Here is a 17921-nt window from a genome sequence, read left to right on the forward strand (position 1 = left end):
TAAATGACACCTAAATTCTTTCCTTTGCGCAAAATATATGAAGTTAGTCTCTAAATTCTTAATGAGGTGTGAGCAAACATCAACCAAAGACATGTTTCATCAAATGTCATTGACGCCCAGGGACTGATTATCAAGAAAGAGATCAGCATATCAGTGAATGTCTGCACAGGTACTGATATTGAACAGGATGGGTGTTGAATCTTTAAAAACCCAGGCATTTTTGGATTTAGCATAATGTCGTGTTCTCCAGATGGCAGGAATCATAGGAAGCTTGAGGAGATTTTGTAAACATGAGTAGCATACAATAGTATATGAACAGCAGAGAACATGGTCAAATCCAGGCTCAATGTTACATGTGAGACTGCCCTTCCCTAAACTAGACAATGTGTTACATAATGTTCCATGATAAAACTCAACATCTGAATGATATGGAACTTTTATGACCTTTTCAACTTTAGTCATGGTAAAGAAGTTCTGATGAAATCCATTGTGTTCGTACATAATGGCTGTTGACACATGGTCTGGTCTGAGCCATGAAGAAGAAAACTGTCCTTGGGATTTTCACTATGCATATGAATGCAATCATGACCTCTGAGGGTAGAAAAAATGATCTCAAAACATGTTTTCAAAAATATGTTGATGAAAACTTTTCAGATCTCACATGTAGAGCCTGAGGCCAGAATTTTCCCTATGTATCTAGGGAGCATGACATAGGAGGAATGGAAAGGAACTGTGAATATAATAAGTGGATTTCCAGACAGCAGTAGCCTTAAAACAGACACATAGGTGTAACTGTGTGTGTGATGTGTTTCTACATCAGAAACAGATTTCACAACAGCTCCATCTTAGATGTTAGCAGACATGAAGCAGCTCTGTGCTCTCACTATTTCATTTTTGTTTCTGAAGTTTTCTCTCATCTTGTGCTGTTTGACTGAAGCAAGTTGCTTTTGGAGGATAAAGAATAGTGAAGATAATGATGGAGATTTGCAAAGGGAATGTCATTTTTACATTGGGGCAGCTGATAAACCAATTGATGATAATTTTTATAATTCACTTTTAAATTTTAGGTAAGTCATTAACATTTTTTTCCTGTGTCAATGTCATTAGTTAGAAACATTTAGCTGTATACACAAACTGTGGCTTCTGTTATCTTTCTCACAATGTAACTTTAAGAACCCCTGAAAATTAATTATTATATCAATCACTATTTTAATACTTTGAAATGTGTCACAGTTTAATATAGTTTTAATACGTTATGCTTCAGTTCACAATGCTGGACAATGAGAAAGTCTGGATTCTCTCTTTTGAGTCTTTGTTGACAGTATATGTTGAAAGATATCTCTTCATCTGCCTTGGATTCACAATCCCCATCTTTGTCAAGAACTCAATATGAAAGACTGCATCACTGCCTATATTCAGTTATCTGCCAATGCCACATGTATGATCATGCATTTAAATGCCTTCATAAAAGTGTTATCTGTTTCCAACAGATGAACATGCATTGTTTCATTGAAATATTTGTGTATGTGTTGGTCTACTATACCTGGTTAAATGTATAACATTGCTTATATACTTGTGAATATACATATACTTTACTTTAAAATAGTCTTTAAATGAGCCTCATCCTGCAATTCTGGATTTGATACTGAATGTGGAAAAAGAATGCTAGTCTCATATTCTGTTACCAGAATAATCTTTTTATCCAATTACACAAATGCACAGGCACAGATTAGGCTTATTATCACTATCAGATAGATGGTCAATATTTCTATTACTTATTCAATAAATTTAACATTATTTAGTAGTTAATATATATTCACAATTCCTTTCCATTCATCCTATGTCATATGCCCTGGATACATAGGGAAAATTCAGGCCTTAATCTCTACATCTGAGGTCTGAAAACCTAAATCTAGAAGAATCATTGTACTTTTTGTGGAAAAGAACCTGCTCTCAATGTGGCTATTAGGTCTGAGATCCAAAGTGTGAGATGTTATCATTTGTGGCTGCAGATCATGAGGGAAAGAGTGTTGAAACTTTTAGCTAATCAATGTGCCTGCAACTTCTTTCTTTCTTAAACCAAGGTTTCCTGTGCTTTTCTGTCTTTGGCTCTCATCCCATCTCTCATTAAATTTTTATGTCTTAGAATAAAGAAATACATTTTTCAATTGGTAGCCACAGTACACTGTACACTCTGATAGTGATGGTTGCTTCATATTATTATCCTTTTGTGTTAGGTGAGTAGGAATTCATTTCTGATGTATTCTGAATTTTCCCACATCTCATTGCAAAAATTGTAGAAATTCTCATTGATGACAATTTTTTAAGCCATAATAAGTTTTAAAATTACAAATATATGAACTGTGTCAATATACTTTTCTGGATTAGAAAAAAACTTCACGCTGAACACTTAATTAAAATATATAAATTTTAGCAAAAGTCTATGTTTGGTGTCTTTACTCCTGATGAGAGGTAATAGCGAATAATAACAGATGAACTGCCAACTGTGCTGAGGCAGAGAAGATCTCTGTGCTCAGCCATCACTTAAAGGACCTCAAAGTATTAGGAAGACTGAGGTATTTAAAGAAATCTCATAAAATTTTAACAAAATAGAAATAGTAAGAACACACTAAAAGGTAACATTAACTTGATATGTACAAGACCCTAAAGGATAATATTCCGGTCATATGGTATATTGTATCATTGTATATATCTTTAAATGCATAAATAAAATTAAATAAAATATATCTTAAAATAATTAGTCTGGCCGTGCGGTGGTGGCTCACGCCTTTAATCCCCACACTTGGGAGGCAGACTTAGTATATCTCATATTACAAACTTTACAGCATTTGAAATTTTATATTTCAAACATCTCTCTTAATCATCACTATGCCTTCTTTTAGAATTGCAGCAAGTGAATATGAGTTTCTTCTGGTAATGTTTTTTGCTACTGATGAGATCAACAAGAATCCTTATCTTTTACCCAACATAACTTTGATGTTCTCCATCATTGGTGGAAACTGTCATGATTTATTGAGAGGTTTGGATCAAGCATATACACAAATAAATGGACGTATGAATTTTGTTAATTATTTCTGTTATTTAGATGATTCATGTGCCATAGGTCTTACAGGACCATCATGGAAAACATCCTTAAAACTGGCAATGCATTCTTCGATGCCACTGGTAAGAATTTGTGACAATGAATGGGTTAAGAACATTAAATTGCATTTATAGGTGCCTACAAGAAAACGTGGAGAGAATGCATTTGTGAGTGCGCTGCTACACAAACACACACGCATACACACCCATTATATATATATATGTATATGTATATATATATATACCTACATTATACACACACACACACACACATATATATATATATATATACCTACATATATATAGATGAATTTAAAAATCACTTCATAGATGTACACTGCAAACTGGTAAAACTGTGTTCTAGGAATTTCAGACTTGTAAGGAATAGTCTAGAATCTAATAGGAATAATATATGATATGTATAGTACAATCTTACTGTTCTTAACAGGAGTTCTGGAAGGTGAGTAGCATTACCTGTATATGAGTCCAAACATCCTAATAATCATATTTCTCACTGGAAGTTTCTTCCTCTCTTCTACATCCTTTAGGTTTTCTTTGGATCATTTAATCCTAAACTACGTGACCATGACCGGCTGTACCACGTCCATCAAGTAGCCACCAAGGAAACACATTTGTCCCATGGCATGGTCTCCTTGATGTTTCATTTTAGATGGACTTGGATAGGACTGGTCATCTCAGATGATGAGCAGGGTATTCAGTTTCTCTCAGATTTAAGAGAAGAAAGCCAAAGTCATGGAATCTGTTTAGCTTTTGTTAATATGATCCCAGAAAACATGCAGATATACATGACAAGTGCTACAATATATGATAAACAAATTATGACATCTTCAGCAAAGGTTGTTATCATTTATGGTGAAATGAACTCTACACTAGAAGTAAGCTTTAGAAGATGGGAAGATTTAGGTGCTCGGAGAATCTGGATCACAACCTCACAATGGGATGTCATCACAAGTAAAAAAGAATTCACCCTTAATCTCTTCCATGGGACTATTACTTTTGCACACCACAGATTTGAGATTCCTAAATTTAAAAAATTTATGCAAACAATAAACACTGCCAAATACCCAGTAAATATTTCTCATACGATATTGGAGTGGAATTATTTTAATTGTTCAATCTCTAAGAACAGCAGTAAAATGGATCATATTACATTCAACAACACATTGGAATGGACAGCACTGTACAACTATGATATGGCGATGAGTGATGAAGGTTACAATTTGTATAATGCTGTTTATGCTGTGGCCCACACCTACCATGAACACATTTTTCAACAAGTAGAGTCTCAGAAAAAGGCAAAACCCAAAAGATATTTCACTGTTTGTGAGCAGGTAAAGTTTCTTACATTTCATTATGCTTAGATATATCAATGTGATCTTTTAAATGGAACCAGAGAAACAACTGTACATTTGTTAGAGATCATTCTCTCAGTGGAATGATTTATACACTGCAAAAGTCCCTAATGATTCTTTTGCATGGATGAATATCATACACAAAGATAATATTTAATAGGGGACAATACAATTTTATGAATATCAGTGAGTTTTGTGAAAAGGTGTCTCAACATTTCACCAAATGAGTTCAAAATTAAAATAGAAGCCAAGAGTTTTATCATAAAAGACTTAAGTGATGACTAGACTGAATATTTTTCTAAAAAATAGTGTCTCAAAAATTGATACATGGGCTGTTAATATGGGTTAATAGTTATTCATTTAAATTAACAATTTACAAAAACATAAATGATTAAGACTTCCCATTTTATTAAGTTTATGTTCATTTTATATGTGTACACTGTATACACATAAAATCCCACATTTTTATTTTCACAATTTTCAGACATTCAGACTTCCCCTTCATTCTCACATACATGGCTTCATTTTTTAAAAGTATTTTTGACAAACATGTTCACACAGGTACACACACACACATACACACACACACACACATGCACACCATGTTACTTGTTATCTGGTAATCATTTTTTCTAACACATTTTATCATCAAATATTATCATGAAGCATATATATTTTCAATTATCAATGAGGTGTAATGTTTTTTACTACACGGGTTTATTTCAATACAGCTGTCTTTTCTGAAAATCATTAAGAAAAAAGGGAAAATTCTCAACTTGGCATTACCTTTATTGATATGCATATGTGCATGAATCTCGTCTAGGTGTCTTCCTTGATGAAAACCAGGGTATTTACGAACCCTGTTGGAGAACTGGTGAACATGAAGCATAGGGAAAATCAGTGTACCGAGTATGACATTTTCCTCATTTGGAATTTTCCACAAGGCCTTGGATTAAAAGTGAAAATAGGAAGCTATTTACCTTGTTTTCCACAGAGACAACAACTTCATATATCTGATGATTTGGAATGGGCCATGGGAGGAACATCAGTGGGTATACCATAATTTTTATTTTTCAGGATATGTAGATTTTCAAATATGAGATTCAGTGGTTAAGACCGATTGCTAGTCTTGCAAAAGACCATCCTCAATTACAATCATCAAAATTTGATAACTCTCAATGTCATGTTAATCTGGGCATAGAAGGATCAATGTCCTCTGGATTGCATGTTCAATAGCACCCATATGCCAATTCAACCATAATACAGGAATAACTTTGATAAATTTATAATATAGTATATATTTACATATAATTAATTAAAAATTTGTAACTATATATAACCCATTGAAATTTCTGATTCCATGTGAACTAATGTATTGTCTACTTAACTATAGCATGTATTCATTAACATAAATGTTTCTCCAGATTCAAGGTTTTTTTTTTTTATTTATATATTTTGGATTTAAAAAAAATTGTTTACATTTCAAATGTTATCCAACATCCTGTTTTCCCCTCCTCAGTGGAGGATTGCCTTATCTGACATCATTAGCAGGGGAGTTCCTTAGTCTTGTGAAGGCTTCATGCCCCAGCACAGGGGAATGCTAGGGTGGTGAGGCAGGAGTGGGTGGATGGGGAAGCTCCTTCATAGATGCATGGGAGAGAGGGGAAGGGATAGTGTGTTCAGGTTCTTTTACACTTAGGAAAACTTTATTAAATTTATGGGAGTCTTACATAACATATTTTGGTCATAGCCATCAAACCACTCTTCCTAGATTTACCCATTTCGCCCAACTTCTCCCTCCATACACCTCACTATTCTTTTGTATGTTTTTATTTTTTTGTAATTTATAAATCATGAGAGAAAAGCAGGTGTCACACAAACATTCTTTTGGATTGATCAGTTTAGGAAGGAAAAATTGAAATTGCTACAACCTGAATATTACATATATAGTATTACATGATATAGTAAATATTGTGTGACATTCAGTGCATTGCAGGGAAATACAAAATAGTAATGTGCCTGAAACCTTTAAGTAATACAAAAGAATAAGTCATATCAAAAGAATATGTATAATCATATCCGTTAGTGTCCCATGTATCAATCTATGGGTCATTATTCATTTGACAAATGGTTGACCCACACACAATCACTCACAAGCATATTATATAATATTTATTCACTGCCTCAGGTTCCCTCCTCTGTGTGTAGTGTGGCATGTACTGCAGGATTCAGGAAAATTCATCAGAAAGAAAGAGCAGACTGCTGCTTTGATTGTGTTCAGTGCCCAGAAAATGAGGTTTCCAATGAAACAGGTACATGAGTGCATGCAGAAGAAAAATTGCTGAATTTGAATACCTTCTCTTTCCAAACTAGAAATATGAAATGCCCTAGATTCAAACTGAAGCCCTAAAATCTCCATGAATGAGAACTTAATCAGTTAAATAATGTCAACTTCTTTTGGACCCAGCAAATAACTTCCAATATCTTCTTCAATCAAGGTGTTTCTCTCACAATATGATGGTTACTGATTTTATATGATATAGAAAGTGTTTAGGGGGACATACCTGTGTAACAATTTTTTAAAGAAACATTTTAGATGTAATCTATGCATATGTTAATTTTTCTTTGATTTGTTGTCCATAGAAACTTGACTACCTGATCAGTCCATAATCTTTCCTTCCATCACACAGCTTAGTCCCTGACAAAGACTAGATGCTCAGGGTAACAGTTGTTGTTTAATGAATTATATTTTAAGAACTTAGATGGCTTAATGGATTAATAATTTCCTGTTAAAGAGTTAGAACAAGAGTGAAGTTTTGAAGAATGCAGCAACAGATGGGATACTGCTTATCGTCAATCACTCCCTCTCTAAGGAAAGAGGGATGAATATGGACAACCATAACCTTTATGACATAGAGCTTGGAATGTATATTTGGGAAGAAAGAGATTGTAAAACAATGAGAGGGACATGCATAGGTATATGAGGCATATAACTTCAAGAATGAAAATATTCCTTTATGCAAATAGTACTTGCATGAGTAATTGTATGTTCTAGTTCCTATGTATACATACAGACAAAGGGCACACCCACAAAGCAAACAAAATACATGATGCACTTCATCAACTGGTATCAACAAAGATGTCTGCATTATACCCGTGTCTGTGAATAATGGATTTATGTTTGGAGGAATTAAATAATCTGAAATTGTTATTATTAGTCATCATTTGTTTTTATTTAATAAGTATTTTTTCTGTTCTACTTCCTATGATGGTGGTTTGTTCGATCACAAACATAGGTTAATACAGAGCAATCTTAAGTTAGTGGTTCTACAGCAAAAAGGAATGGAATAGATGCTCAACACCAAATTATTTATTGATGTTTCCTATGAATAACAGAAATATAAAATTATTGCATATGTAATTATGATATCTTATAAGGGTTTATTTTCATTTGCCAGCAGATATGGAACAGTGTGTGAAGTGTCCAGATGATAAGTATGCCAACATAGAGAAAACCCACTGCCTCTCAAGAGCTGTATCATTTCTGGCTTATGAAGATCCATTGGGGATGGCTCTAGGCTGCATAGCACTGTCCTTCTCAGCCATCACAATTCTAGTACTAATCACATTTTTGAAGTACAAGGATACTCCCATTGTGAAGGCCAATAACCGCATTCTCAGCTACGTCCTGCTCATCTCTCTAGTCTTCTGCTTTCTTTGCTCCCTGCTCTTCATTGGACATCCAAACCAGGTCTCCTGCATCTTGCAGCAGACCACATTTGGAGTATTTTTCACTGTGTCTGTTTCTACAGTGTTGGCCAAAACAATAACTGTGGTCATGGCTTTCAAGCTCACTACTCCAGGAAGAAGAATGAGAGAGATGTTGGTAACAGGGGCACCTAAGTTGGTCATTCCCATTTGTACCCTAATCCAATTTGTTCTCTGTGGAATCTGGTTGGTAACATCTCCTCCATTTCTTGACAGAGATATACAATCTGAGCATGGGAAGATTGTCATTCTTTGCAATAAAGGCTCTGTAATTGCCTTCCATGTTGTCCTGGGATACTTGGGCTCCTTGGCTCTGGGGAGCTTCACTTTGGCTTTCTTGGCTAGGAACCTTCCTGACACATTCAATGAAGCCAAATTCCTAACTTTCAGCATGCTGGGGTTCTGCAGTGTCTGGATCACCTTCCTCCCTGTCTACCACAGCACCAGGGGGAAGGTCATGGTGGTTGTGGAGGTTTTCTCAATCTTGGCTTCTAGTGCAGGGTTGCTAATGTGTATCTTTGCCCCAAAGTGTTATGTTATTTTAGTTAGACCAGATTCAAATTTTATACAGAAGTACAAAGATAAATTTCGTTATTGAAATATTCATACTATGAAAATGTTAGATGATTCTCAACATATTTTTCTTTGTCTTAACAAAAGTAGTACTTAATCTTATAAAAATTTAAATAATATACAAATTTGAACTTACAAACAGGACAGAACTGTCTATTGTAATACCAATTACCAAACTTTGGTGAAAAATGGTCTCATTCATAAGGACACAATGCTGAAGATATTGAGAACCAGGAATCTCAATTGCGGACCTGTGGTTTTGTGTGTAAACCATGAACTTAATTAATGATTAATGTAAGGTGACCATACTGACTGTGAACACTACCATCTCTGGTCGAGTTGTTCTTGGAGTTGTAAGAAAAAGGTCTGAAGACAACATGGACATAAAGCCAGTAATTGCCATTATCCCTCATGCTTTCATGGAGTGCCTGCATCCAATTTCATGCCTTGGCTTCATTCAATATACAGCAACGGAATATAAAATATCAACAAAATGGTAAATTGTTTCTGTTGAGATTTACAATATCATCGATTCCTGATGCAATAAAAGGCACTTATTTGAAAAGAGAAACAAGAGTGAATATTAGCAGTGTGAAGTACAGTGACAGTATTGCCTATGACAGCACAGAAGCGCTATAATTTGGAATAGCTTTAAAATGTACTAGGCAGATGTTAAGAATGTCAGATAACATCCAAAGAAAAAAACATTTTATTAAAGGGACGATGCATAGCAGATTGTGCCTGCAATATAAGGCTCTTTACATTTATGTGAAAAGACACAATGAGAAGCAATGGAGGGACCTGGGAAGGAAAGTGGACAGGGTGGGGGAAATTGGGGGGGGGGAATCTGGTCTGGTATTGGCTGAGGGAAAGGACTGAAGGCCAGCAGAAAGAATGTAAATAGGCAACCTCAGGAGAGAAGAGGTTGGGGAAACCCCAGAATGCACCAGAGACCTGGGAGGTGAGAGAGTCCCAGGACTCAAAGGAAGGGACCTTAGATGAAATACCTGACAGTAGGGAGAGGAACTTATATAACCCATCTCCAGCAGGAAGATAGGGCATCAAGTAAGTGATGGGGTTGCTACCCCACAGTCACAATTCTGACCCCATATTGTTCCTGTCTGAAAGAAGTATAGGGATAGAAATGGAGATGTGCCCGAGGAAAGGAAGGTCCAGTGACAGGTCCAAAGGGGTCCAGCTCAGTGGGAGGCCCCAAGGCCTGACACTATTACTGAGGTTATAGACCGCTCACAAAAAGGGGCCTATCATGACTGCCCTCCAAAACTTTTTTCAGCAATAGCTGAAAAAGTCAGGTGCAGATATTTGCACCCAACCAATGGACAGAAACAGCTGACACCTTTTGCTGAATTAGGGAAGGCTGAAAGAAGCTGATGAGTAGGGCCATCATGTATGAGGACCAACAGTCTCAGGTAATATGGAACCCTGAGATCTCTCAAACACTGGAACACCAAACAGGCAGTTTACACCAGCTGATATGAGGCCCCCAACACACATACAGTAGAGGACTTCCAGGTCTGTGTTCATTCAGAGATAATGCACCTAATCCTCAAGGGACTGGAGGACCCAGGGCATTTGGAGGTCAGGTGAAGTGGGTGTTGGAGGTATCCACATGGAGACGGGGTGAGGTAGTGTAAAGGCATGGAATATGGAGCAGTCAGAGGGTAGATGGGGGTGTGGTGTATGGAATATGTAGTGTAAAATATAAATGAAAAATAAAATAAAATTTAAAAAGAAATATATGAAATAAATAATATACCCAATGATAAATAAATAAACGAAGTAAGAAAGGAGGGAGAGGGAGAGGGAGGGGGAGGGGGAGGGGGAGGGGGAGGGAGAGGGAAAAGGAGAGGGGGAGGGAGATGGAAAAGGAGAGGGGGAGGGGGAGGGGGAGGGGGAGGGGGAGGGGAGGGGGAGGGGGAGGGGGAGGGGGAGGGGGAGGGGGAGGGAAAGGGAGAGGAGGGAGAGGGAGAGGAGGGAGAGGGAGAGGAGGGAGAGGGAGAGGAGGGAGAGGGAGAGGGGGAGGGGGAGGGAGAGGAGGGAGAGGGAAAGGGAGAGGAGGGAGAGGGAAAGGGAGAGGAGGGAGAGGGAGAGGAGGGAGAGGGAGAGGGAGAGGGAGAGGGAGAGGGAGAGGGAGAGGGAGAGGGAGAGGGAGAGGGAGAGGGAGAGGGAGAGGGAGAGGGAGAGGGAGAGGGAGAGGGAGAGGGAGAGGGAGAGAGGGAGAGGGAGAGGGAGAGGGAGAGGGAGAGGGAGAGGGAGAGGGAGAGGGAGAGGGAGAGAGGGAGAGGGAGAGGGAGAGGGAGAGGGAGAGAGAAGACATCCTGAGTTTAACAATAAAATGGATGGAACTAGAAAATATTATCCTGAGTGAGGTAACTCAGACACAAAAGGACATGCAGGGAATGTACTCAGTAATAAGTTGATATTAGCAAAGAAGTATACAGCACCCATGATACAGTCCATAAAATTCAAAAAGTTTAACAAGATGGAGGAGGCCCCAAGTTAGAATGCCTCAATCCAACTTGGGAAGAAGAAAGAAATCATGGGAGGGAGGCAGGGATGGAAGGAACTGGTTGGGAAATGGCACAGGGAGATAGATAGGAGAACATAAGGTATTGGGTGGAGGGAAAGGACTGAAGCCCTGAGGGCCAGCAGAAAGAATGGAAACAGGCAACCTTGGGAGGTAGGAGGGTGGGAGACCCTGTAAATTGTACCTGAGAACAGTGAGATGAGAGAATCTCATGACTCCAAGGGAGTGGCAAAGAAATGTGCAGTAGGTAGAGGGACCTAGTAGAGCCCACTTCCAGCAGAAAGATAGGGCATCAAGTGTTGGATGGGGTTTCCATTCCACAGTCAAAACTCTAACCCATAATTGTTCCTGTCAAAAAGAACTGCAGTGAAAAAAAATGGAGAGGAGACTGAGGAAAATGAGGTACCACCACAGTCCCAAAGTGGTGTCCAACTCAAGGGGAGACCAAAGGCCTGACAATATTACAGAGGCCATGGTGTTCTCCCATCACTGCCCTCCTAAAGTCCCAACATGCAGCTGAAAGAGTTAGATGCAGATATTTACACCCAACCAATGGAGAGAAGCTACTGACCCCTTTGGTTAAATTATGGAAAAACTGGAGGAAGCTGAGGAGGAGGGCTACCCTGTATGTGTACCAGCAAGTAGTCTCAATTCACCTGGACCCTGAGATCTTTTAGACATTGGATCACAAACCATGCAGCATACATCAGCTGATATGAGACTACCAATACATATACAGCAGAGGAGTGTGGGGTCTGTGTTCAGTTAGAGAACATGTACCAAACCCTCAAGAGACTTGAGGCACACGGAACGAGGAGGAGTAGTGAGGTGCAGTGTGGGGAGACATCCTCAGAGACAGGGGGAGGAGGTATGGGATATGAACAGTGAGAGGGTAGACCAGCAGGGTGATAAAGTCTGTAGTATAAGAAAAATTAAATAATTTTTTTAAAAAAAATGTGTATAAATTGCCTGATATAACTAGATATAGAACTCCAGTCCTCAACCAAAAGAAAACATAGCCATTTTCATTGATTTCTTTGCTTATTCCTTCATTTATTTATTCATTTACAAATTCACTTTATATCTCTTGTATAGTGGTAGTTCCATCTCTCCACCTAGTCTCCATTCAAACAGTCCCACATCTCATTTACCCACTTCTTCTCCTATGAGAAAAGGGATTCCCGTTTTGAGTATGAACTTACCCTGGCCCATTAAGTAACTGCAGTAATAGGCTCACTTTCTTCACCATCTTCAAGTGTGTCTGGACAACACAGTCCAGTCAGAGTGAGCAGGATACAGAGACAGGCATCAGAGACAGGGACAATGCCCAAACCAGTTGTGTGACACACAAAGACAAAGCTGTACATCGTTTAAACGTGTTTGGAGGCCTATATCAAGCCCATGTTAGCATTTTGGTGGTTTGTTGTTCAATCACACTGAGTCCTCAAAGGACCAGGTTAGTTGATTCTATTGGTCTTCTTGAGTCTCTATCTTCTTTGGGTCCAGGAATCCTTCCCCCAACTTTTAGAAGAGATGTCCTGCATCTGGCTTAATGTTAAATTGTGTGTCTCTGCACTTGTTTCCATTGTTGGATGGAGCCTCTCAAGCCCAGATATGCTAGGCTTCTGTCTGCAAGTATAACATGGTGTTATTAACAGGACCAGGGATTGGTTTTTGTTCATTAGATGGTTCATCAGTTGTGCCAGCCATTGTTTGGCCATTCTATCAGTTTCTGTTTCATTTTTTCCCTGAATGTCTTGTAGACAGGACACATTTTGGGTTCTGTGCATGTTTTGGTGACTTCATTCATCCACTGGGAGTCCTGCCAGGTTATATGAGGTGATCACATTAGGTTCCATATCTCCCAATACTAGGACTCTTATAGATTCACAGGAGACAACGTCAAGCATGGTCCCAGGCACATCCTAAAGATGCCACCATACCACACGCCAATTATTTCCTTTCTCTTTACACTGCTCTCCCTCCATATGATGTCCCTACCACATCCAGTCTCATACCATGCACTCCCAACATATACCATCAAAACATATTTTATTTTCCCTTCTGAGTGAGATTCAAACATCTTCCCTTGGGCCCTCCTTTTTATTTGGCTTCTTTGGTTTGTGGACTACTTTATATTTATCCTGTATGTTGTGGGAAAGATGCACTAACAAGTGAAGACATACAATGCTTCACTTTTGCAGTCTGGGTTACATCACACAGTATACTATTCATCAGTTTTCTCAATTTGCTTGCAAAATTAATAATGTCTTGTATTTACTAGCTTAATAGTATTTCATTGTATAAAGAGAAACATCTTATTCACCCATTCTTCAGGCGAAGGACATGTGTGTTATGCCAAGTTTCCAGTTATTAAGAACAAAGCTGCTAGAAATATAGTTGAGCAAGTGTCCTTGTTGGGTGGCAGAGCAAATTTTGGGTAAATATTCAGGTGTGGCAAAACTGGGTCTTGAGATAGAGCTAATCACAATTGTCTGAGAAACCACAATATGCTTTTCTGAATTAAATGTAGAAGTTTGTATTCCCATGAGAAACTGATGTGTTCGCCTCACTCCAAATCCATGGCACCATTTGCTATGATTTGTGGGTTTTACCTCAGCTATTCTTATAGGTGACAAACAGTTTAATTGAATTCAGACACATTTTTGATTTTAAATTCCTTGATGAGTAAGAATTTTGAACTTTTCTTCAAGTGTTTCTAGGCCATTTGATCTTCCTGTTTTGACAATGCTCTGCTTAGCACTGAGACCTACTTACCCTACTATTAAATTGGGTTATTTCTTTTGTTGTCATCTAATTTTGTCTGTCCTTTATATATTTTTGATTATAACACTGTTAGGTGAAGGATTGGTGATGATATTTTTTCTCATTTATTGGTTTCAATTGTGGTTTTGAAGCTTAACTTTGCCTTACAGAAGGTTTTCAATTCAATGAGGGCCATGTTTAGTAACTGTTAATCTCAATGCCTGAATTATTGGTGTTCTATTTACAAAAGTGTTTCCTGTGCCAATGTGTTTGAGCAGTTATCCAGTTCCTTTTGTGACAGGTTTTATGTTGCAGTCTTTGATTCACATTTTCCTGAGTTTTGTGCAGACTGATCTATTTGCTTTCCTCTACATGTAGACATCCAGTTTGTCCAGCATCATTTATTGAAGATGCTTTCTCTTTTGAAAAGTGTAGTTTTGGCTTCTTCAAAAATCAAATGTCTTTAGGTTAGATGGTTTGTTTCTCAGTTTTCAATTTGACTCCAAAATTTCAACTGTCCATTTTCATGGCAATATCATGTAGTATTTAGTACTACTGGCCTGTACGACAGCTTGAAATCAGTGTTCATTATACCTCCAGAAATTCCTTTTTTATTTAATACTTTATTTTTTTGGTACATGACAGTTTTAATATCCTGAGTGGTTTTTTTTTCATATGAAGTTGAGAATTGTTCTTTCAAGGACTAGAAAGGATAATGTTAGAATTTTGTTTGGATTTGCATTGAATCTGTAAATTACTTTCAGTAAGATGGCCAGTTTTTACTATGTTAATGTGCCAGGAACATTGGATATTTTCCAACTTCTGATACCTTCCTAAATATCTTTCTTCAGAGACTTATCAATTCTTCATACATACCTTTCACTTCCTTGTTTACGGTAATACCAAGAAATCTGATATTATTGAATAAGCAATTTGTATTTGTAAATACAAATAAGCAATTTGTAAAAACATTTTGTCTAGCTTCTACAAACATTTTATATTTGGGAAAAGGACGGCCAGTGTTTTTTTGGAGATGATTTTATACCCAGCATCTTTCATGAAGATGTTTTTCAGCTAAAGGAATTCTCTGTTAGACATTTGGAATCACTCATGTACACAATCATACAATTTAATTTCAGGTACCATGAAATTGCGAATGGTAGCATACATGTTTCTCTCCATGTGTGTTTGTGTGTGTGCTTCCTTTTCTTTGTATCTACAAAACAAAAACTGCCGCAGACCCTCTGGGTCCCTGTGTCTGCGTAAAACGGGTCTCTAGAGTAGGTGGGCAAAGCTTAGGATTAATTTGACAAACAGACACACACACAGGAGAGGTGTTGAATCTGAATGTAATGTTCTGGTCGAGCCTCAGACTTTTTATAATACAAAGTAACAGAATAAGGCACATTGAAGTTTTCCAGGTGCAAGAGGAGTGACTTCAAAAGGAACCAGATAAATGTTTACACTAGAGATTAGCACAGATGCAAGAGTTTCACACTTTAGTGTTAATAGCACCAGGGGGTTATTAACTCTTGACAGGCTTCAAGAATAATGTAGTGTCACTGACCCCGAAATTCTCTAGGCCTTGTTAAATTTTATCTTGTCTGGAGAATCCTCATTATCAGGATAGTATATTAACTCACTCTTGGCATGGAATGTAGTCTATAATAAAATTTTTATCTCAGTGAGAATTCCAGTCTCTTACTGCAGACAACTGAGTTAATGGCTCTGATTTATTGTAGTGCTTAATTAGTTACTGAATAGGTTAAGCTCCTTGCTGCTATCTGGGATCTTGGAACACTGGGAGAGGGTTTAGCTAATTCAGAATACAATCTTAAAAGGCATTTACAATAAGGTAATACTAAATAGAGAGCACGTGGATCCATACACTAGACTAACGCAGGAGTGGAAAATTGATTTTATGGTTTATATAGATTAGGGAGAGAGTGCCAGACTCCAGGAAGAGAGTTTCCTTGAAACTCTTTGCTTCATGAGCCAGCTTCCCAGCTTTTGCTTTGTCAAACTGACTCAACCAAAGTACATGGCAAAAAACAAAAACGAAACTATGAAGAATTGTACTAAAATTCAAACATAAAAACATTCCCTTTATTGATCAAGCAATAGTGTAAAAGAAGGAAAATGTGTGGACATTATAATATTTATGATTCATTATACCAGTTAATAAAAGCTCCTAGGACCATATTTGAAGAGAACAACAATATTGCCACTACAGTATGCAAAAATTTCAGTGAAGTAGTAAATGTAAAATTTGATTTTGAAGCCATATCCAACTAAGTGTCAATGTAAGTCTCATAAACAGCCAGGAACTATGTACAGCTGCTTACCAAATGTTTTTGTTTACCGTACATAAAGAACTATAATCTAAATTATATAAATAATAAAAAAACTAAATATAAAGAAATAATTTAGCTTGATTTTCAAAGGATACAAGAGTTGATATTCTCAGAAGTTGAAATTTAAATGACTGAACAACAAAACAGGAGGAAGTTAAACATTAGCCACAAAGGAACAGAAAATTAAAACCAGTTTGAGGATGAACTGGAAAGAGGGGCAGAGACAAGGGGAAAAGGAGGAAATGTTTGTAGAAACAGCTAAAATTAAAGTTCACTTATTGGATGTTATTTTTTTCCTTTTTCCCCTTTTTTATTGGATATTTTCTTTATTTACATTTCAAATGGTTTCCCCTCTGAAAGCCCCCATCCCCTGCCCCCTCTCCCTACCCACCAGCCCACCCACTTTCAATACCTGGCCCTGGCATTCCGCTACACTGGGGCATAGAGCTTTCACAGGACCAAGGGCCTTTCCTTCCAATGATGACCGACTAGGCCTTCCTCTGCTACCTATGCAGCTGGAGCCATGGGTCCCACCCTGTGTACTCTTTGGTTGGTAATTTAGTCCTGGGGAGCTCTGGGGGTACTGGTTAGTTCATATTGTTGTTCCTCCTATGGGACTTCAAACCCCTTCAGCTCCTTGGTTCCTTTCTCTAGCATTAGGGACCCTGTGATCAGACCAATGTATGGCTGTGAGCATCTGCCACTGTATTTGTCAGGCACTGGTAAATCTCTCAGGGACTGCAATATCAGGCTCTTATCAGCAAGCACTTCCTGTCATCCACAGTAGTATCTGGGTTTGGTGACAGTATGTGAGATAGATCCCCAGGTGTGGCCGTCTATGGATGGTCATTCCTTCAGTCTCTGCTCCACACTTTGTCTCTGTATCTCCTTCTATGGTTATATTGTTCCCCCTTCTATGAAAGACCAATGTATCTATACTTTGGTCTTCCTTCCTGAGCTTCATTTGGTCTGTAAATTGTATCTTGGGTATTCTGAGCTTCTGGGCAAGTATCCACTTACCAATGAGTGTATACCATGTGTGTACTTTTGTGATTGGGTTACCTCACTCATGATGATATTTTCTAGTTCCATCCATTTGCCTAAGCATTTCATGAATTCATCACTTTTAATAGCTGAGTAGTACTTCATTGTGTAAATGTAAAACATTTTCTGTATCCATTCTTATGTTGGAGGACATGTGTGTTTTTTCCAGTTACTGGCTATTACAAATAAGGCTGCTATGAACATAGTGGAGCATGTGTCCTTACTGCATGTTGGAACATCTTCTGGGTTTATGCCCAGAAGTGTTATTTCTGGGTCCTCAGTTAGTACTATGTCCAATTTTCTGAGGAACCGCCAAATTGATTTCCAGAGTAGTTGTACCAGCTTGCAATCCCACCAGCAATGGAGGAGTGTTTTTCTGTATCTACATCCTCA

The 17921-nt window shown here is 37.9% G+C and overlaps 1 protein-coding gene across 3 annotated transcripts; it reads left to right on the plus strand.

Annotated features, from left to right (window-relative positions):
* Positions 1 to 748: 748 nt before the first annotated feature.
* On the plus strand, positions 749 to 10507 carry LOC110308927 (vomeronasal type-2 receptor 116-like). 3 transcript variants are annotated; one of them, XM_085828611.1, is made up of 6 exons: positions 749 to 1067; positions 2904 to 3186; positions 3651 to 4454; positions 5299 to 5523; positions 6664 to 6787; positions 7934 to 10507. In XM_085828611.1, the coding sequence occupies exons 1-6, from the start codon at positions 850 to 852 to the stop codon at positions 8839 to 8841; spliced, it is 2562 nt and encodes an 853-aa protein (XP_085684737.1). In that variant the 5' UTR covers positions 749 to 849; the 3' UTR covers positions 8842 to 10507. The 3 variants fall into 3 exon arrangements, with proteins under 3 accessions (XP_085684737.1, XP_085684738.1, XP_085684739.1); XM_085828612.1 differs by having other exon boundaries at positions 7937 to 10507; XM_085828613.1 differs by lacking the exon at positions 6664 to 6787 and having other exon boundaries at positions 5299 to 5527; positions 7937 to 10507.
* Positions 10508 to 17921: the final 7414 nt, after the last annotated feature.

This window comes from Mus caroli, unplaced genomic scaffold (genome assembly GCF_978045245.1).
Source record: "Mus caroli unplaced genomic scaffold, Mus_caroli_1 scaffold_12, whole genome shotgun sequence".
Classification (NCBI taxonomy): Eukaryota; Metazoa; Chordata; class Mammalia; order Rodentia; family Muridae; genus Mus; species Mus caroli.